The sequence below is a fragment of the Athene cunicularia genome (assembly GCF_003259725.1).
Source record: "Athene cunicularia isolate RWA chromosome 1 unlocalized genomic scaffold, athCun1 chr1_part1, whole genome shotgun sequence".
NCBI lineage: Eukaryota > Metazoa > Chordata > Aves > Strigiformes > Strigidae > Athene > Athene cunicularia.
Genome location: NW_020799091.1, coordinates 9568102 through 9590592, shown reverse-complemented (window position 1 = coordinate 9590592; position 22491 = coordinate 9568102). Strand labels below are relative to the sequence as shown.

General features: G+C 38.5%; 1 protein-coding gene across 12 annotated transcripts in view; it reads right to left on the bottom strand.

Moving 5' to 3' along the window:
* The window catches only part of FAT3 (FAT atypical cadherin 3), a 409192-nt gene that overhangs the window by 81918 nt on the left and 304783 nt on the right, over positions 1–22491 (bottom strand). For 11 of the 12 annotated variants that reach the window (XM_026843787.1, XM_026842179.1, XM_026845464.1 and 8 more), the window contains 3 exons: positions 14655–14794; positions 4464–4739; positions 2661–2871 (listed from right to left, as the gene is read on the bottom strand). In XM_026843787.1, the coding sequence (XP_026699588.1) occupies positions 2661–2871; positions 4464–4739; positions 14655–14794 (627 nt within the window). The remainder of the gene's footprint in view (positions 1–2660; positions 2872–4463; positions 4740–14654; positions 14795–22491) is intronic. The other variant, XM_026850364.1, reaches the window with a different exon arrangement.

Sequence of the window (22491 nt, the reverse complement as noted above, 5' to 3'; positions counted from 1 at the left end):
CTTTTTGCCAACCTCTTCTTTAGCAAGACTCATTCAAAACTTTTGCTATGTAACCTTACCCTGTAATTAAAGATCACTGTTACTAGGCAATCCATATTTTGAATTCTGGTTCCTTGAGTGTCTGCTTAATGTATAGGATGCTACGTGTGTATATGGCATGTATAAGCATACAGACTCTTTTTCTGAATTTGATTTTAAATATAAACAGCATGTTCCGAGTTACAGCGATTCCAATCACTATAACATGTTCCTGGTTATTGTTACAGGTGCTGTGCACAGACCAGTAAATGTGAAAATTGCAGCTGGAATATCAAATACATGGAATCCTAAATTAAGTTAGTTAATATGAACTATTTTTGAGAAGTGATCCACTATCTGTTGTAAATTCTGGGCCCTGGAGGCTAATGTAAGCTACATACTACTGTATGTAGTTCAATACTGGTAGTGGCTTTCTATTTATATCCATCCTTTCAGATCAGTAAAGTTTACTATCTAAAACAAAAACTGTGCTATTCACTGAGGAGCTGAGATTCTGCCAGAGCTACCAATTCTCATAAAGATCACAGTATCTGTCACATATGCAGACACTACAAATGCTGCTGCAGTTATTTTTTCAGTGCTTGTTAATACAAATAATTTTTAGCCACTGACTGCCTCAGGTAAGGCCAGAGCTGGTTCTTCTCCTTTAGGAATTTCTTATGAAATTACACAAAAGCTACTTCCTTTACCAATTGCTCTCTTTACATAGAAAGTGATGTAAGTGATTTGAATGAAAGAGCTGTGTACAATCTGAATGTTGCAGTTAAAATCAGTATCCTCATCTGTAGATTTTATGGATCATAGAAACTACGGCAGCAGAAGACTGAATTTTGATGCATCTGGGATTGGAACATCTGTGGATAATGAAACTGGGGGAGTGCATGTCTTACACTAAATGGAAGTTTGATTTCTGACACTGCAGCAAGAGCTCATGATGAAACAGAAACCAGGTGTAATGGAATAGAGAGACTCTAGAAAAGAGAAAAAAAAAGTAAATTAAAAAGGACCATCTAATAGCTAAAGTATCTTTTCTAATCATCATATTGTTCTATCTGCATTATGTATGATCCTTTTACCAGTGTATGGCAGCCATACGCCTAGCAAGTCAGGTTGCTCATTACGCTGTGGTAGCACCTATAGGTGATAGCCCATAACAGTAATAAGGTGTCAAGAAAAAGCTGGGAACAGTCTTGAAAAACATTGCCCCAGGAACCCGATCTGGTCTGCTCAGAGTTCGTTCTGTAAGGCACAACGTTGTCCTGCCTGGGTATGTGTAAAATTTCCCCTGATCTAAGTTAAAAGCCACTGGAGAATACTGAGAAACAACTGGTAAGAGCAAATGCAGTCCATAAAGGAAATATTTGTTTTGTAGCGCTAAGATCTTTGTAGGATCACAAGGGTCTGAGTTCAACACTTCTAGCTGCAAAAGACTTCACCTCCTGGTTTGCTTAAGGGACTCTACTTCCACAAAGCATACAGGGTAATGACAGAACAACGTTCCTTAGGGTCTTCTCTAAGCTTCAGTTTCTATCAGCTTAATTTAAGGTGTGAACTTGAACAATATGAAGCTAAATCAATATGACATGGTATAGATATTATTATTTCATTACTTATTTTTTGTCATTTAGCCTGTTCCTAATTGACATAAGCCATCCTAGCTAGTGTCAAGTATTTATAATAATATAAGGATAAATAATGACCCTGTAGGGAAAGGCTTGGGATATGAGTAATATGGGGACAATCTGCAGTATATAAAACTTCTTTATAGGGCAATATAGGTTTATAGTTTGCTATTATTACAATGCAAAGATTCATATTACTAAATAATAACAACAAAAAAGTAGTAATGAAACATTAAAAAAATCCAAAGGTTACAAATTTCTACTTCCTTCTCTCTTTTTCCAGGTGCCCCTCTTGTATATAAATTAATGGTTTATCTCAGAGATAATTCTTAACTTCAGATTCATATCAGCCACAGAAAGTTACATTCACTTGCATGTGTGGCAGGGATAATGCAAATTTCTCATCACCATGCTGCTGGATCAGCAGAGGAATGCTTTTCCAGGTATGGATTATGTGGTTACTAAATATCCAGAGATTAACAGCAAAAGCAATTTTAATCTGGCATCACCATGCCCTCCCTTAGTTTCAAGAGACCTTGTGCCATTAAAATGCTACGACTGTGCTGAGAGAAGTTTTTAGCATTGCCCTGGTGTTTGTCTCCATGCTCATCTGATCTGAATGTTGGCAAAGATGCCAGGACATACCAGCTGTTGTGAGATTTGTTTATGGAGGATCCTCTGTGTACTAGACTGAAGCCAGCAACCTAAAAACAAATCACTGGCTGTAGCTTTCAATAACTATCTTCTGTGATGTTTTTAAAACAATGACTCAGAGGTAAAAGGCTCTAGTGAACATGAATGAGACTCTGTCCTGACAGGTTTTGGGTATAGTAGCTTCAAAATGAAAAAACAGCCAACAGGAAGGTGTCTCCTTTGCCCAGATCTACGGGAGAAGGTAAACCAAAGAAGCTGACTTGTGTGTGAAGACAGACCACCATCACAGCACTGCTCTATGTACGGCACGAATCATGATGTTACGTTTTCAGCCTCTGTTCTAACCTGCTTCAATAGTGTAGATAAGCTCTGCGTTTTCTCCTTTGTCTTTATCCAAAGCTGTGACCTGCAAGACTGCTGATCCAACTGCTGCTGATTCAAACACTGAGGCTTCATACAATGGGCTGGTAAAGTATGGACTATGGTCATTGGAGTCTTCCACATTTATGATGACTCTGGCCAGGTTTCTTCTATAAGGGAATTCTTGATCTCGGACCTATAGAACAAGTGTATGATACACATCTTGATACTCATCTAGTAAAATTTCATAAATATTATTCCCCTGAGTGCTAATAATACTTTCAGTTCTATTTAATACAAAGTTTTAAAAAAATCCATTTGTCCCAAAGAACAGTCTAAAATACATAACATGTGAGATGGTAGATGGTAAAATTAAAGAAACAGGAAAAGCTTAGGGATTTTTTTTCACTTGTGAAAAAATCCATGGCAATTTTGACATGAATTTTCAAAGTGGAAACCACATGACTTTTTAAATTTGGTTTTAGGTTTGCAAGAAATTATTTTTTTTTTTTAAAACACATGCTAAATGGTCATGCCTTTGCCCTGTCACTTCCTATTTTATAGCATAGAGGCAAATATACCTTGCCCATTACTCCTTTCAAAGACCTACAAACAATTTTACCCACTATAATCAGTTGTGTGTCAGTCTCATGCATGTAGCTGCCAATGGCGTTTTTCATCATTATATATGTACATACCTTTTTGAGGATGATGATACCAATACCTAACAGAGTAGGAATTACCTTAAGAAGTGCTGAGCACTCCCAGCAGAGGTATCATTTATCACACCTCTCCCAACCCCATACAAAATATCTCAGCACAGCTACATTGATAAACCTGCCAACATGATTCCCAAAAGTTTGGTTCTTAAACAGAGCAAAAAAAGAGTTGTATCAGCTGGAGGTCAAAACCAAGCACCAGGAAATGACCTCTGTCAGCCATGTCTCTCTGTGATGCAGTTTTATTTATTTCTTAGCCTGCTAGACAAAGGATTGGCAGCTTGTTACTCTGAGCTGAGACCCCACTCAGCTCCTGCTCAGTGGGTCTCAGAGCAGCTTTCTGATTCCTAGGGTCCCCTGCCCAAAGATGGCCTCACACCTAACACATCATTAGCTGTTCCTTCAAAGATCTCTTCTGCAGGAGTCTTAAGTGGTTAAAGAATATAGCAGACTATAATGTTTAAATTAACTCAGATTTTTTTTTACTAACCTCCAGCCCATAATATACACTCTTCACTTGAAAACAGACAGACATGTTCTGTAATTTAGGCACACTCAACAAAAAATTATCATTAATTTTCTTTCTGCATACTCAAACATTTGGAAATGTAGATGAAAGCTATTTTGTGTATCAACATCAGTTTATGTACTGAAATGTCTGTAAAAGTAAACTATAAACAAGGATTGTATTCAGAAAGGTTGTAACATTCTCTATGGCAAGAAAGTAGTTATCTTCCTGTGAATAACTTCTCAAGTAACTTTCAGTCTCACTTCAGAAACTCTGAAAATTACCTTGAGTGAGGGGACCAGATGCCAAGAGATTAAATAATTTCCTGCTTGCTCTCCCTTGAGATAGCAAATCATATCATATTCTATACACTGAATTCACAGTAAGTTTCCCAACAAGCCCACATAAAAAATATAAAATAAATACACAGCAGGGCAGGCAAGATGAAATGAATGACTACTTACTGCATTAAGAGTCCTTTGCTTATGCAAAGACTAAGGCACGCATGCACCTGAAGCAGCAGTGATTGTGTCCTGAGACAAGTGAATATTGCATTCTTACCATGACATTCAGGATGTGCTTATCTTGAGCTTCGTGGTCTAATCTCTCAGCAGTATAGAGCACCCCAGTGCTGGGATCAATTCTGAATTTTCTCACGCTGACTGTATCGATGCTGCTGTGAATAGTGTAGCTCAATTTATGCTTTTCATCTCTGTCTATAGCTTCAATTTGCAGAATTTCAGTATCAGGGAGGATGTCTTCTGAAATGGTGACATCGTAACTTGGGTGAGAGAATTCTGGGCCATTATCATTGTTATCCAACACTTTGATAAGAACCTACAGTTAATAAAAGAAAAAAAATCTGAAGTTACTGAAGTCTAGTCAAGTTACTGCATAGACACCTAGAGAAATGTAATTTACTCTACATGACGATGATTTTATGCTGCTGTATGGTGGGACTGAGAAACACAATTTAGTATTAAATGCTGACTGTTCAGATCAAAAGAAATAGTAAGGATCTGACTTGGGAGGCAAAAAGTTCCTAATTACAAGACCTACTCAGATCCTGACAAAGAAGTCCATATATCTGTATCTATAGATTAGAAAATACTCCTGAAATGGTCAGAGAAAAAGTTTTGTTGTCCCTTGTAACTGCTCTGGTTACGAGAGACTTCTAGAGCAATTATGGGATTTGCTTTCCCCTTCACTATTAATAAGGCTATAAAAGAATCCTTTTCATGTTACTTAAATCTGCTTTTCATACAAGATTTGGCTAGATCGTGTGTTGTTTTCTGCCCAATATATCGTGTTGGGACATACTATAGATGTCAAATCATAACAGCAGTGGAGACTTCAAGTTGCTGTTACACCTTAGGCTGTCTTAGGAACGGTGACACTTGATGAGAACAGGAGACAGGACCTCACAGCCACGCAAGCCTACCCCACACAGATCAGTACATACCATCAAGGACAGGTAGGTAATCTCAGGGCACTGGTGACAGGGAAGGATTACTTTTGTGGTTTCATCCTTGCTCTTCCTTTGCCAGTGATGGTTCTCTTTCTTGAGAACTAATTCACTTTCCCCTCAAACACCTACTTGTTTCCCTTCTGTTGCAGTTTATGAACGTTTAACCTTCTGCTAAAAATGTGAACTTGGAGCAGGGGAAGGCAGCCAGCATACTACTGTTGCTGCCTGTTACAGCTATTTCAATGTACTGCAAGCTGACTCTGGTAACTCGTAAGAATCACTGTTTTCCAAGCTTTGCCTTTCAGAAATTATGTGACCATGCAATGTTATGCATGTGTGGTTCTGATGAGGTTTTGCGGTTTTCTCCACTGGAGGAGTCACTCCCTGAAGAAAATTTGCCTTCCAGACTTTGTATGCTATAGATTACTTTGGGCAGTGTGGCAGCAAAACCCTCGACAAATTACGTAATACTGAAAGACGAAATGCCAAGTGTTGCCTCTTTTTCAGTATTGGAAACAAAAAGTATCTTTCGCAGAATATGCCTGTGAAAGCACACACCTAATTTTATAGTGAGTGAAAGGGAACTATCTTTTTATTCAAATAATTTGAAGTAAGAATCAGTCCAATGAACAATGTGGGAAAGGCCATTCACAGGAAGACTAGGAGACTTGACCCATCCTTCATGATATTTTCTGTGCTGTTTTGAAAAGTATTTGGCTCTTTTAAAGCAAATATTTTATTACTGTGCTTGATCAAGCCCTGTTCACCCTTAGTTTCTTAACAGAAGACAAAACCAGTTTTACTGCAATATTGCACAAACAGATGTTGGCCTCAGAAAGAAATGAAACTTTAGATTTCCATGATATGTGGAAGGGTTTGCAGAGCACATTACCAGAAGGAACATGAGCAATTGTAAGCAGCAGTTGTAATGAACTAGCCTGGGAACTGTTTAAAAGACAGCTGAAATAAAATGCTCTGTAAGTTAAATGGCATAGGACTTCAACTGCACATTCCATACAATTTAATTTTCACCAGATTATGGTATGCCAGAGTGAAGCAGGGAGAAGCCTTTATTAAGTTATGCTTCAGTCTTGGACAGACAGCAATAAAGCTGCGGGGAAATACACATTGCTGGGCCTGTAATAATAATGAAGAGTTACTTCGCTTTTTGTTGTTGTTGTTGTTGCTATATAATGTATCAAGGTGTGTTTCTGACCTGACTGAGGAAACAAAAAGCCAAACTCACCTCTGAAAAATATGTGAAGAAATGAGTTGTAATACATGAAAAGCCAGAGGAAAAAATGAAAAGACTTCAACTCTAACAGGACACAGAGTCAGTGCTGAACCACTTTTGTTAGTGTAATGATGAGACACTGAAGCAATATAGTTCGGGAAAATCTGTATTACCAGTGTTTAATATTTAAAGGCATCTTCCTGAGAAGTTTTGATACCCTCAGTCCTTGCCAGGTACCATTGTAACATGGCTGGATTATTTCACTGCTGCATTGTTAACACAGACAATACAATTTATTTTACCTTTAATTAGTGGCCAAGAACTTTGTCATGTATCATTTTAGATAGTCTAACAGAGAAGTAAAAACTTTTCAAATGGATTCAATTGAAAATACTAACAGTGTGTGATCCTGCTGATGCCAGTACAACAGGGTCTACCTTGAACAAGTAAGGTGCCTTGTGAGGGACAGGCTTGTATCTGTGAATTTGTTTCTAACATTGCTGTGTGCAAGCTCAAGCTATTCTGTAAGAAAAAACAAAAAAAGTACAGATACACACCAATGTGTCTTAAAGGTACTGCTACTTTTGTAGGTACATGCTGTTTTGTCTGTGTGGTGTGTGATCACCCCAGTGCTGGGGTTCAACTTCCCATTATACCTAATGCACTTTGGGATCATTTCCAAACTGGGAAAGCAGAGGAATGCATAAAGCTTTATCCACCAAAAGGCTTGCACCGTGACTGTGCAAGCCACAGCTCTGTGATTTAAGCCTTCCCTAGACTGCATAAACTAAACTGGGTGGGACTGGATCAACATCAGAGACCAAGGATAAGATATGAGATTATGGAAATTATAGCGTGGATTCAAAGAGCAGCATTTCTTCCCACTGAAAAAGGTATGAGCTGATACACAGATACGGACCATGATGGTGCTTGGGGAGTGGGAAAGGAAAAGGTAAAAAAATTGAGGTTCTCATTCACTGTGGTTATCAGACTTACGGGGAACTATGCACTTAAAATTGCTTTAATAGTTTCCAGAAAATAACTTCTAGGTTTGTGGGTTTTTGTCTTTTTTTTTTCTTTCACTTAATTTCTACTGTAAAACTGATCAAGTGCCTGTTTAAGTGGCAGGCATCTTCCTCCCCAGAGATGACAGTATTTTAATGATTTGTCAAGTGATCCACATTGAAATACACATTATTTATTACATACTCTGCATTTCAACAGCCACTTCCATCTGGAGATGGAAGGCAGTGGGTTAGAGATGCTAATGAATAAAGAGGTCATTATTGATTCACAATTTCTTCTGTTAAAGCAGTTATGAGTATTTCCAATTTTTGTCAGCTGTCCCTCAAAATCCCAGCTGTAATTTTAACATTATGGTTAACATTTACTAGAGGGGGGTGGCTTTTCCTTGCAGCAAAAGGAAGTTACATTATATATAGGAACACTGATTATACACCACTCTGTTAAACCCACAAGCTATGGAAAAGAAGAAAATAGAAATCTTTTGTGTTCTTAAAAATGTAACTGTCTCGGGAGCTGCTTGAAACAAAATCAAGAAAAATAAAATGTAAATTAAGTGCCATTTTAAATAGCTATTAGTCCTCCAATCCCTACAACATTTTTGAGGAGCAGGTGGCCATTATTATCCCCATCCTTTGCCCAGGAAAACACTGACTTGCAGCAAGGTTGAATGACTTACCAAAGTCACACGAGAAGTGCAGTAGCAAAGCTGGGGAAGATGTTTTAGGTTTATTTTTGAGCCACTCCCCTTTTATTAGGTCACCTTAAAATGCCACCCTTCTATGCAGGTAATTTTCTGCTCCAGCAGGACTTCTAGTAAGGTGGTACTTAAAAGAGGGAGCAATTTTTTCCTTTACAAATAGACAAATATTATACTGACATGAACACCAAGATCATAGAAAACCTAATTTTACAAACATATGTAGAGTTCAGTAAGATGAATGAGATCATTAATATGAGGAAAGTTACTCAAATTCATTTAATGGCTGCCAAATTTAGGCATAAAATCTTGGTACTACTGGCGAATTTCCCATTGACTTCAAAAGGGTCAGCACTCTGCTCCTTGAAGACTTAAGCTTTAGCCAGCCTGCAGCACATCTTTCACCCAAAATCAAGTGTTATCCTACTGAAGCAACTCAAAGACTTGCAGTGTATGTGTAATTTAATACTTTCTTCATATTTATTTGCAAAAGGAAGATATGGCAAGAATGACCTGTGTTACATAAATATCCTTTATTACTGTGAAACTGCCCAGAGTGTTAAGCTGTGACAATACCCATTGTGTAAAATCAAAGAGAGGCTTTAAAAGTTTCCCAACACATCTCTGAAAAGTGATGAATGGAAATGTTTACTATTTGTTTGTGGCTAAGTAGAGATTTCTCTTTGCTAAGGACTGTGCAAGGTTATTGACTAAACCACTTTTTATAGACAAACATTAGCTGCAAGTCTTTTTTCCACGCTCATAAAGCAAACATGCAGCAAAGCAGTCTCTGCCTGGTTATCCTTGAAAGCTCGTATCTTTTCCAGCGTGTCGCGGGCTTCAGAAAGGCAGGCTTGCCTCCTTCTGCTTCCATTGTGCAGAACCTAATTTATAGTCTGAACGAGAGCCGCACTATAAAAGATTTGCTTCTCCCTGCTCACTTCCTATTTCCCACAGTTAAAGCAAGTTTCAAATAAAGGATTCACGAGCCTCCAAGCTTACAAATTAGGCAAAGTAACACTCAGAGCATTAGCAAAGACTTTGTATTCAAAATGGTAAGTGAAAGGCCTAGAGAAATACAATCAAATCAAAGCAGGACAAAACCTAATGCAGGAAGTCTCTCCAAAGCTGTTTTTAATGTTGCCCATCACAAATACTTTTGGTTTAGGCACAAATGTATTTGAGTGAAAACTGGATAAATGCCAGAAGCTGCTTTAGAGACATTTGAAGCTGGAAGAATCCGCTTGGCTAATTGCTTGGTCTGGGCACAGTGTTGTAGTACAACCTATTAAGTGCCTGAATTACTTAAACTCAGGTTACGCTTTTGTATGGGTTTTGAAAACCTATTTTGATTTAATATTGCTCTCAACAGTGTTACCACACAGCTTTATTTGCTGCTTCCTGTCAAGTTTTCCTCTCCTCCAAACTCCAACCTTAACATGAAAATGCAAACAGTTTCCCTACCAACCTCAGTGGCCTGTTATTTATACTTTTCCATGACCCTTGTGTAATGTTAAAATAGGGGGGAAAGTCTTTATTTCATAGGCAAGGCAGTGCTGAGATCACAGTTTGGGAGAAAAATAAAAATCAAGGATTGGGTTGGTTCTAGTTTGGAGTAAAAATTGAACTAAAACCCCATGTTTCCTTGCCCATCCAAGTAGAATCCACAACCTCTTCCTTTTGGCAGGGTCTAATGACTTAGCTACATTTTGGCCGTGGTCCTCTAAGAAAAGCTTTTCACCATACAGTTAAAAGAACCTCCCTCACTTGGGGTGACTGATCAGCTTCTCTTTGTTAAGAAACAATCTTATAAAGAAAAGGTGGTCTCTGAAAGCTAACACCAAGTCCGGTATCCTGAAACTCACAGCTAAAGTCAACCCTGAGCAGAAGAATAAATAAAAGCCCACAGTCTTCTGCAAGGAGAGATAGAATCACAGAATTGTCTAGGTTGGAAAGGACCTTGAAGATCATCCAGTCCAACCATTAACCTCACACTGACAGTTCCCAACTACACCAGATCCATCAGCACTATGGCGACCCTACTCTTGAACACCTCCAGGGATGGGGACTCCACCACCTCCCTGGGCAGCCCATTACAACGCCAAACAACCCTTCTGAAAAGAAATGCTTCCTAATATCCAGTGTAAACCTTCCCTGGTGCAACTTGAGGCCATTCCCTCTTGTACTAAAAGAGAAAGGGGCAATGAGCAGTAACTTCTCCCATCTGCTCTTCCAGCCTGGTTGGCTCCAGTTGAAGATATTACAAGTGAACCATGTATTGATCTACAAAAAAATTTCAGAGGGAACTGCATGTTCCTCTCTGAGTGTTTGTTCTACTGGGAAACAGTGAGATGGTTTTGCAGTAAGTGAAACTGAGGAACTTGTTGCCTCCTAGCTTGGAAACATCAGCCTTCATGATTTAAAGCATCTTTTTTATAGAGGTTAGGACGATGAGAAAGAGGGGGAAAGCAATAAAATAAGCAGGAAGTAAAACTGTCTTTTTCAGATAATACCATGACTCCAGGAGTTTGTTCTTAAAAAAAAAATAAATTATCTGCTAGTACAACATTCTCACTAAAATTGAAAAATTATCATCACTTAGATGATTGCTCCCCACTGTACTGTAGTTCTGTGGGTATTTTAGCAAAACTCAACAGTATGCACTATGAAGAATTAAATAAATGCTATTCCTATGTTGTGTTTGGTTGTAAAGGATCTGAGTTGTTCAGTAAAAAAAAAAAAAAAGGAGGCGTCTTTGTGATAAACCTGACTCATGACCAAGAAAATATCTAACATTACACAGTCAAAGTTAGTCAAAATCACGGCAGGAGTAGTCATTTAGATGCCATTACACTGAATTCTTGCAGGGAGAGTACACTTTCTGCTCAAGTGAGGGCAAAAGACCCTTCAGCAGCCTCGCAGTCACCAGGCAGTGGCAGTGGTGAGGAGCAGGGTCACTGCCCGGAGCTGCTGTCCCCAGCTCTCTCCGGTGTGCGGGATGCAGAAGTCCTGTCCATCCCCCCAAGGCCAACAGCTCGCCTGGCAGCTGCAGGAGTCGTGTTTCGCGGGGATTTAGAGCCAACGTATGCCTTCAGCCTTTAATAAATTACTGCGTGGCCTTGAGCAATGATGAATTAGGCTAAAGGATAAAAACAAAAGCTCTCCCTGGCTAAGTCAGGAGACTTAGCCTTCCTAGAAGTTAATCATCATGACAGAAGCTTTATACCCACACTCCAAATATATAAATCAAACAAGTCAACATTTCTTCATCCTTTGCCCCCTCCACCCCTCCCCATCATGGCCGTGCTGCTGGGACGGCTGGGACTCAGCTGGATGGGCAGCACGGTGAGTGGCAGCAACTCAACAAGTCCTGGCACTTTGGTTCTCACTTCAGAGATTGTATTTCTTTTCGAAAACCTGATCGTGACCCAAACAAAAGAGGCTTTCAGTTACAAAGGAAGTTTGCGATTTTTTATTTTTTCTTAATATTCTGTATGTTCCTTTTGCCTCTTTTCACAACAGTGAACCATTAATACAACAGATGCAACTTTTAAATCAGAATTATTTCCCTCCTCTCATGGTACAGTAGTGAACCGTGTGTGCAGTAAGGCATGAAGGAAGCAAACAGTTTATTAGAGTTTAAGGCGTGCAGGAACACTGCTGAAGAAACTTCTGCAAGTCAGTGCCAGGGATCATGTTACCGAAGCAAAAATCTTTGGCATTTTTATGCTGCATTTTACCACCTCCAACTGTGTAATAGACAAAAGGCCAGGAAGAGATAAAGGGAAACAGGTGGGGTGGAATAAAAAGAAAGACTGTTCCATTTGGCATGGCAATGATCAGCTGTTTCATAATAAACCACTGCACTTTGAGGGGGGTTTTTATTGCTATACAAGGGGATGAATTTATACATTTGCTTTCCACCCACTTCCTCTTCCACTGTATCTTCTTGCAGCTATAGTTCAAAATGCAGGTGGTACTATGTCTGTGAGACAAAATACAAGGTCATTTTATCGAAACTCAGAGCAAGGCTATCAGTAAATGCTTTTTTGACTCTTTCTGTGAAATAATTGACTTAACCTAACTGTTTGATTTTTCTGTTATTGTTGTAAAAGGAAATAAAGATGGGTAAGGTAAGCAAAGGCTTCAAAATATAGTCAAAATTACAGTATGAAAGTTTTGTAAAAGTGAGAGATAATTAGGCAGGTCATAATTCTGTCAGCTTTGAGATAATGATCACTTTTGAAATCTCTGTTGTGAAGACCAAAAAACCCCACATTATCGGATGTTGTCCAGGCCACAATTAAATACTGAAACGGTATCTACATGGTGAGAAGGAGTTGGAGGGAAGAAGGGCCTGTATCCACCAGTTATTATCTAACGCCTTACTATTTCAGTCTTAAAGGTCTATCTTACATTTTTAAATAGGTCACATCACTGTTACAAAGAATGCTCAGGCTTCTTTTAGAATGTAACAGCTTTACTGAAATATGTTTTTACCATATGTTTTAATTAAAAATGTAGGGTTTTCATCAAAATAGGTTTTGAGGACTGTCATAGAGGTCAATGTATTAAACCAAAAGCATCAAAACCAATAAACAATATTAATGAGAAGAGAAATTACTTGAATCCAGCATATTTGAAATTTCTCGTGCTTTTTAATATTTGTTTGGCTGAAATATTTGTAAGAAAAAAATGCTGTGGTAGGGATTCAACACCACATTTCTGAAATGTGGGCTGAGAGTGTTGCCAAGATTAAAAAACAAATCAAACCAAAAAAACTACACAAGGGTTGAAGAAAATGCCTTATGGAAAGGGAACATAAAGAGGTCGGTCATCCTCCTTCGCTCGTCTACCAGAAGACTGGGAGGTGATTTGACTATTCTGAGTAAGTGTCTTCCTTGGGAGAAAACACTGGGTTTTAAAGAGCTCTTTAAAGAGCTCTTTAAAGCAAAGAAGGTGTAACAGGGAATACAGTCCAGATATAATCAAGTTAAAAATAAGGGATGTTTTTAGCGGAGAAGCAATTAATTACTGAAAGTAACACAGAAGATTTCCGACCACCTAACTTACTATCAACTGATGTTTTCTTATCTAGAATGGATTATCAGGAGAAATTATCTGATAGCGATATTTAGAGATTTTAAGGCTGGTTATAAACAGGAATTCAGACTGAGAAAGCACTCAATGATTTAAGAGTCTCTTAGGAAAGTTGGTGAATACCGATTTACATCTGAACCATTTGATCAAAAAGGAAAGATAAAACAGAAGCATCTGTGTGTGCACACATATATATAAATATAAAAAATGTTCAGGCCTTTCTTCTGCATTATAAAGAAGCAAATAGCATCACAAACCTATTTTTTTCATTTCCCCTATAAACCACATTTAAGGATTTGAGGCTGTATACAGGTGTCCTCTACCAGTATGTGCTTTTCCCTATGTGTCAAATAATATTCAGGCTATAGACACACTTTACACCTGGGCAGTAATTCACATGTAGGATTTCAGGCCCTAGCTAATCCATACACCACAATCCACCTTCTGTTGAAGGATTTTGCTCGTCAGCATCTCCCTGGTGTGATGTGGACCACAGAGTCCCTATCTGTGTGCCATGACCCTGACTGTGTCCCAGCTCAAGACTGGTTCCCACTGAACAGATACCCAGGCTCTGCATCAGGGTTTCTCCGACAAAGTTGTGTCAGAGCCAGCATTATCCCAGCTCTTCACATTTATCTGACCTGACTTTTTAATCGGTGAAAGGCACTGAGCCTGATAAACAACCCTGGTTTTAAAGGGTTCGCTGCAGCTGTTCCCCGGAAGACAATGTGATTGCAGGCAGTGACACTAAAGGAGAGATCCTTTGAATTTTAATTTTCTCCTCTGAACAATTTCTTCTCTGAACAATTGATTCCATATCCCCCATTTGGATCTTGGGAGGATGAAAGGCATAAACTCCATTTAATACAATCAATAGCAATATTTCCCAACACCACAGAAGCACTGCTGTATTTTGGACCATTACGGGCTGATACAATTGTCAAAATCTAAGTTTCGCCGCCTGTGATAGGGACTTCCTCAGCTGGAGGAAGGCAAATTACTTTCATGTGAGCACTAAGAGGACAAAAGGAGAAATAATGGTTTGAAATCTTCAACAGCTGATTCTTTACCACAAGATGGAAAGGCTCTGAAAAATATCCCCTCTATTATTTAACTGTGGTCTCAAAGGATGAGGTTTTATTTGGATGGCAAAATTATTGATTTTTATAGCATATACATTCCACTAACAAATGAAAAACTTGCCAAGAAAGGAATGTGATATTCTACCTGAGTCGTGGCAATGTTTGTTCCATCGGTGACCTCCACAGTCATATTATATATTGACCTCTGCTCTGCATCCAAGGGCTTTGCAATGACAATAGTGCCCACTCCCTTCTCCGCGTCGAAAGAACTATCGTAATTCCCTCCTAATTGTTGCACAAAAATACAATTAAATTAGCCATCTCTGGAAAGTTTCCATTGAAAATCTTCCTAGAAGTGGGCATATCTGTTTATTGGCATCCATCTTAACGGCTTGCCTTAGCATACATAGTACATCTACTGATACTTCTTTGTTCATAACTCATTTATATTTCAAAGCACAGTTTGTATATTGGAAAGCAGATATCATTAAAATGCACTGCAAGAAAAAAATCTAGCAGTATATTTAAGTGAACCATAACTGAGTCTATAAAAAGCATCGAATGGCTGTAAGCCCATAAGATGTGTGCCCTTGTAGTTTGGATAATGAACAAGTACAATTATCTTTTTGTATAAAAATATTTTTAAGAGGGTTTTATTCTGCAACTTTTATTTTCAGGAAATTCTCACTGATGTTCGTGGGTGCAAAGTCCATCAACTGAGTCTTTTAAAATTACAATTATAATCAATTTTAAAAATGCAAATAGAGATTTGTTATGTTAATTTCAAGGACAATGATAATTACTGGCAGTAAAGGTCAAATTCTACTATTCTTTTAAGAATTATTCAAATAGATCTGACAGGATACACATCCTAAATTCCTTTCCATTAAAAAAACCCTCACAAAGCACTGTTCTGAAACTAATATCCCCTTATCGTGTCAGACACTGAATGATGCAGCAGTGGGAAAACCCTCCTGAGTCTCAGGTGAAAGATAAAAAAGGAAAAAGAAAAAAAAAAATCTATTAAAAAGTAAGAGAAAGCCATAAATAATTTGAGATTAAAGGGTTACAGGATTTCTCAGCCACAGCTATAGTTTATAAATCAGAACCACTCATTATATTAAAAAGTAAAGCACACACTCCCTGCTGCTAAGCTGCTTCTTACTCACTCATCTATAAAGTGGAATTTATTATGAGTTGAGTCTGAAATTTTTGGAGGGTGGGGACAGGGAGAGGTGGAACACAACACTGCTGACAAACAAACTCTTAAGATATATTCATCACACAGCAATGCAATGCCACTTTTAATGTCTGACAACCCAGTTTTGCAAAGTGGAAAAGGCTTTCAAACGTCACTGGTTACAAAACTTATGTAAGAGCTGATCAGACCTCTTGAGATTAGATCCACAGGTAGAAAAACATCCATTCCATTGACTATGCAATATATATAGAGATGTGTATTTGAATGGCTAGTGTATTATTACAGAATGGTTCTCATTTTAGGGCTGGCGACAGAGAAGCAAAGGGGATGGTTTTCCTTGCTCTACCGTTGAGTCTTGCATCTGTATAGTTTGCTGAACAACAACCAGCATTATCTTCAGAAACAGTCATGCATTTAGTGAGTGGAAAGAGGTTTTGGCATTCCAAGAAGTTGTAGATTAGGAGGAATCACAGTGAAATTGCAGTCTCTGAATTCTTTAATTTGAAGAAACCCTCACTTGCACCTCGATCTCTTGCACAGGCTATGGAAAGAAAGTGGAATCTAGAAGAAGGGCTGCTTTGTCCATACCTGCCTTGGACGACATTCAGGGATGGGGAGAAGAAAGGGGGAGAAGGAGTAAGAGTGCAAAGAACAAGAGCTATGCAAAGGAAAGGCAGAATGGTGAACTTCTGCCCACTGAAATGATCCAAACTTAGTCGTTTCAGATGTGCCATCAGACTTCACTATGTTGAATATATGTATATACATATATACAGCTCTAAGCTTAAGAAATGCAGTTGTAGTTTTCTGCGAAAACACTGACACTGGATCTGCTGTGATTCATGGTGGATAGAAACATTGCTTATTCCCTAACCTCCTTCTGCAAGCCCAAATAGTGTATTTTTCTCAATTGATACATATATATTTAACACTATTTGACACTAGGAAAAAAAGCACAATTGTAGTTGATATTTAAGCAATAACAAGGTATTTGAACATTGATTGTATCTTCAGTGTTTGCTATTCAAAAAAAAAAAAAAGTTAGTCCAGAAGAAAAAGATGCCATCTCCCAATTAACGTTTTAAATTGATTTGCTTGAGAAAAATCCTACCAAGAAAACCAACTCTGAAAAAAAGCATCCTTTGAAGAAAAGACTTTGAGATTCTTGCAAGGAAATCTCTGCTGAAATGAAGCTAGCCTTGGGACAGTAGGCACTTTACAAAGAGAATGTTTCATACTGATAACCATGAAAACAAAATGAAAGCCTATACTTCAAGATGCTTAATAAACATCTTAATGAGCAGTCAGAAACTATATGCTATCAACTGGCATACACTTCCAAAGAAACCCTGCCTTCAAATCTTCCAAGAAGTAACACGGAAGGATTAGCAATAAATGTTTTAAATGTCCTTCCTCTGTTGGATTAGAATTGGGTTTGCAGGGCACTAAGTAGTTTATTGCAAATACACCAACTTCTTTGAACCATCTTCATTAAGTATATTCTTTCCCTAAAATAAGAACTGAATCCATCATATGAGTGTTTAATATGTTCTTCACATCATCCAAAATAGTCTACTGACAAACAAATAAATCTTGGTTGCCAGACACCCCAATCTAGCCTATACTTGTAATCAACCAGGCAATGCACTTTATTTTACATTGATTAATTTTCTATTAAACAAGGCAGAAACTGCATCAAACACTGTGACAGAGATGTATCAGAGAACATCCTGCTGTGAGATTTGTGATTATAATCTCTTTTGGAGTGAAACACTGAATTATTCCTGATTCAGTCTGGTACATTTTAACAGACCATGGTCACTTGAAGAACCACTCAGATGGCTGAACTTCTGGGAATATTGCCTCAGATATTGGATACTGCCTCTCATCTGGAGTACTAGAGGCAGTCTGGAAATGCTCCGTGCTGCTCCTCAGCCTTCATATACCCTCAAAACAGGTCGTCATATTGAATGAATGCTTCTGAAGTTGCACTTAAGCACTGAATGAATTAGGTAAAAATGCTAAGCTCTTAAGAGTCTTACAGACGTGTTAGGCCTATGCAAGGACTACTATGAAGCACCCGGAGAAGCACCCAACACAATTACCTTTGAAAGACGGGTGCCAGAGGCGCATGGAAAAAGAAAGAAGGTTCTTGTGTAAAAACAAATAGGACTCTTCTCTTAAAAAGTTCTGCAGCTGAACTATTCTGGTAACTCCACATGAAACCATTTCCTTCTGAAGGTACTCACGTTGAGGTCAGAGGACTGAGCCCATCAGAGGTGACAGCTGAGAAGGTGTCAGCTTCACACATTTCTGGGGTACTTTAGGCTGGTTTTTGAAAGCATGCTGCTGGGTAACTACCAAGCCTTTTGAAGAGGGCTCATCTGCAGTGCTGTAAGCTCCTGCAGGGATAAGTTTTACCTGTGTAACTATCGGCCATTTAACATTTTCGTTGATCACAATCTTAGGATGCAAGGGGACTAAGGATGATGAAATTTCGTTCAGCTGCTCAGTTTTATTAATGTGAATTTTTATGACTTATTCCATTTTCCAACATATGGCGCATGCTTTATTTTTTATTGTCTACTAAAACCTGCTTTCAGATACAGGATATGTAGAAGCTGTCTTTGCTAATGTGGTCGCAGTTGCATTAGGAAAGAAATATTTCAAATGAAGATAATATGTTGTGAGTTCCTCAGGCACTTTGGGAAAATCAATTATAAAGAAGGCAAGATGATTGAACTGGCAAGTTGGGTAGACAGGTTGTCCCGAGAAAGCATTTTAATACTGAATGACTTCAGAGAGATGTGGATTAGTTGTTGCTTGTAATATCATTGCAGGCTAAAATGTAATGCTGATACATCTTCAATACAGATTAAAGACTTTACTTAAAACACTCTCATTAAACTGAAGCACTTAGAGTGGGATTTCATGAAAAGTCCACATCTACTTGCAATGTCATCTTCAGATGAGAAGGCTTATCATGTTGGGACGATAAAAATTCATCCAGAAAGTGCTTTTTTTCTCTAATTGACTGTTAAGATTCCCAAAGACACCTAGCACAGATAGTTATCTCTACAGTTTGGACACTTAAGTGAGATGATTTCCACCCTTAATTTCTTGAGATTGATCTTAATGCTCTTGCATAAAGCCTGGAAGCATTCTATTTCTACAACTAGGATTTTTTTTTTTTATGTTATCTGAAAGCATGTTATAGTTTATATAGGATTTTTCAATAAAACTGTAGCCAATTCCAGCTGTTATCAAACTCAGGACAGCTCTAGAAACAGCCCCTGGTACAAAAGATCTTACTAGTTGGCTCTCACTACAGCTTCATGAGACCTTTCCCGCACAGCCCTGATTTTCAGTTTCACAGATGGCATAGCATGGTCAAGAAGTAAGTCTCAGGAAATTGAACCAAGACACCTCTGAGCCAGCAGACTTCAGGCTGAGTTCTTGCTATAGAGTAGCCTTGGCTACATTTTCTGGCTGAATGAGTGTTACCTTAATTCTTATCTTGTTTCTTGGTTTCACAGTCACTATGAACATATTTTTCTTCTGACAAAGGTCCCATATGCTTTGAAAAGAATTAAGTTTCCTTTTCATAAAAAACAAGCACCAAATCTCACATGACCATGAGGAGAAGATCTTCTGATGTGAAGCTTATCACTCATTTGGTGCAATGGACAGGCCAAGGAAAACTTCCTGAACTGTTAAAAGGGGTTTCTAGAGGTCAGCTGGAGAATTTGCCTAAAGCAAAGCACAACACAGATCTTGCATTCCCACAGAATGTGGGCTCTGCATATCTGTCCTTTTTGAATGTCAGTGTTTGTTTTTTATTAATTTATTTTTCAAGAATGTTCTGCTTATATTATGATTACTGCATTTGCTTCAAGCAATGAAGTCTTTTTTTGTAGTGCTTTTCCTAGATGGGGTTCCTTTTTGGGAAGATTCTGAGCCTCCCTATGTTCCTATCAGCTGTTGATATGCAGTTTGAGATGGGACTATGCTGCTGTGAGAAACTATTTTCTCCTCTGAGAAGAAAACACGCTAGCAAATCTGGGGGACTTGTAGGCAAATGAGTCACACATGGGGGCCTTTTTCCTTCTTTTCACTGGAACGATCCAGAAGAGTAGGATTAAATACACATCTCAGAAATATCTGATGACTGTGGAGAACCAGACTTATTCAGTTTTAGATGCAAAGATGGATCTCACTGAACCCTGGAGGATATGCCCAAATTAAATACAGCTAAAACCTGGCAAGACTCTTCCTTCACTGGTAGATAGCAAAGATCATACATGCTCCATGTTCAAACTTAATAAAGCCAGGATATACTAAGGTCCTCACACAAGCCTACCATGCCATGATGGAGAAGAAAAATACAAGAGATGATCTAATTTAGAGAACAGTCCTCTAAACCACATTTTCTCAGGACAGAGAAGATACATACTTGTCTTGCCCCAAAGTAACAACACCAAGGACAGTGATGATAGGTTGGGCCAATCATTACAATTCTCACATTGCTCAGAGCAGAGCATCAAAGGAAAATGCAGAAAACTAATTCACCCTGCAACTCAAAGGTGAGTCTGAAATGTCTCTAGGACTTTCAGGAAAAGAAGCAAAGACAAATTTTCCAATTTTTCTCTTTTCAAAAAAGTTGAAATAAACTTAGCATCTGCCTCAAGAAATGCAAATTCAACTACAGGCTTTTGTTAACCATAACATAATAAATATTAATAATACAACATGCAAATATTTATTCTTTATCATGCTAAGAATAAGAAAATAATTCAGACTGTAAATTTTCAGACAAAATTATTGTAAGGAGAGTCAAAGCCTTGGGTTTTCTGCTAAGAAGCCAGAGGTAAGGGCATAAAAAGCAGAAAAGAAATCAGAAGGATATTTTAGATAGTTGTCAGAGAAGATAATTCAAAGGAAGCTAGGGAGCTACATGTTTCTGGCATTCATGAAAATTTGCAGCACTGTGAATTAAATGGACAATTAATTAAAATCAATAAATGTTTAAATTATTGCCATTTAAGCACCCTTGACAAAGAGTTCTGATGTGCTTTTAAAGTTTGGCTGCTCTTATAAAGGCATAGGCTGGGGGAAGAAGGAAAGATAGAGAGAGGCCTGTTTGGAGAATCAGAGAGATGCTGTGCAACATGCTACTTAAGCAAAAACTAGCACCATGCAGCTTAGCTCCAGTGTCAAAATAGTCATCACACCAGTCCCACCACTAACAAAGGAGGAGAGGGTTCAGTTTACCTGGAGAAATAAAGATCTCTGACTTACTTTGGAGTTCCCATTGAAAATTAGTTTTGCACAAATGACTGAATAACTGAAACAGCCTACATTCATGTCTTTCACACTGTGGGATCTGCATGAACTGAGGATGGCATTGAATGCAGTCTGAAAACAGAAACCAGGTATGACATCTCAACCATTCCCAATTAAACAAACAAACAAACAAACAAACAGTTAAGCATCCTGTTCCTCCCTACTCCGTGGAGGGAAGATGATCTCCCTGCCTGTGAGACACTTTCCTCCCTTGGAACTGATTAACTCAGGAACTTAAACAGTTATTTAAAGTTTATATAATCCAGGTGTAAATTAGATGCTGAAGTTAGGCAGACAAAATACTACATAGCCAACTTCATCCACCCTACCTCCTTTTATTTAGCTGGGCAAAAGTGCATGTTATGCATTAAAAAAGAGGCCCTCTGGAAGCCTGATGCCCATTTAGTTTGAAAAGGTCATAATCATGAAGGTCAAGCTGCAAACTCTATATTACACCATGTCTCTACATAAGCCTGCAGGGCTTTTGTTGACATTACTGTGAACTGTGCACAGAGGTCCAAAACCACAAAATACCAGGTGGAGCAGGATCAGATCTAGGTTTTACAGCAGTACAGAAACCATCTCTTGCATCAGCAGTCCCATACAGCTTTCCATACACAACAACTAATGTCTACTAATAACCCATGTCTTTGACGGGGCTTTTCAGCACTAGACCTTAATGTTCCCCCAAAAGGAAAGTATCAACATGCTTTTCTTCCATGTAATGATACTGAAGAACAAGGAGTAAAAGTGTGTTTTGATACTGATACTGACTAAAGGCAGCAAAGATAATCAAACTATACAGCACTCTGCCTGCAAACCTCTCAGGGTGGATTTTGTCTTTGCACCTTGTATGCAGAGCATCTAGAACAACAGGGTCTCCTGCATGCCCGGGATTGCTGGCCACTCCTATTGCAGAAATGGGTGCTGTTGCTAGTTCTATTAGTTGCAGCATTAACATTTGTATGGTAACAGTACTGAACTGGATGGTCAGGGTCACCGACTTCTCCTTAAGTCTAGGGAAGATCTTCTCTATGACTCTCTGCAGTGACGCGGCATCTCGCAGCATCAGGAGCTACAGCCCAAAGGGAAACCATTAGAGTTGTATAAATAGCAAAAATCTAAATAATTTGAACTGTTTTAGCCATAAAGGTTCCATTAAATGACAAATAAAAGGTTTCAACTTAATCCCTGTTTGGTAGGCAAAAATGAAATATTATTGTAAGGTGTTGCTTGATTACATGTGACTCTAATAATGTAAAAGAATGCAGTGGAAGAGTGGGGGCTTCTCTCAGTGCTTAACACAGGCAGCATTTTAATGAGAGTTGATGAATTTGTCAAGGAAAGGACCAAAAGGCTGCGAAAGGCAAAGAGTCCAGCAAAAAGTTCAAATGGGAACAAAGTGTAAATAACATCAATAAAGATGGATTTCTCTTGG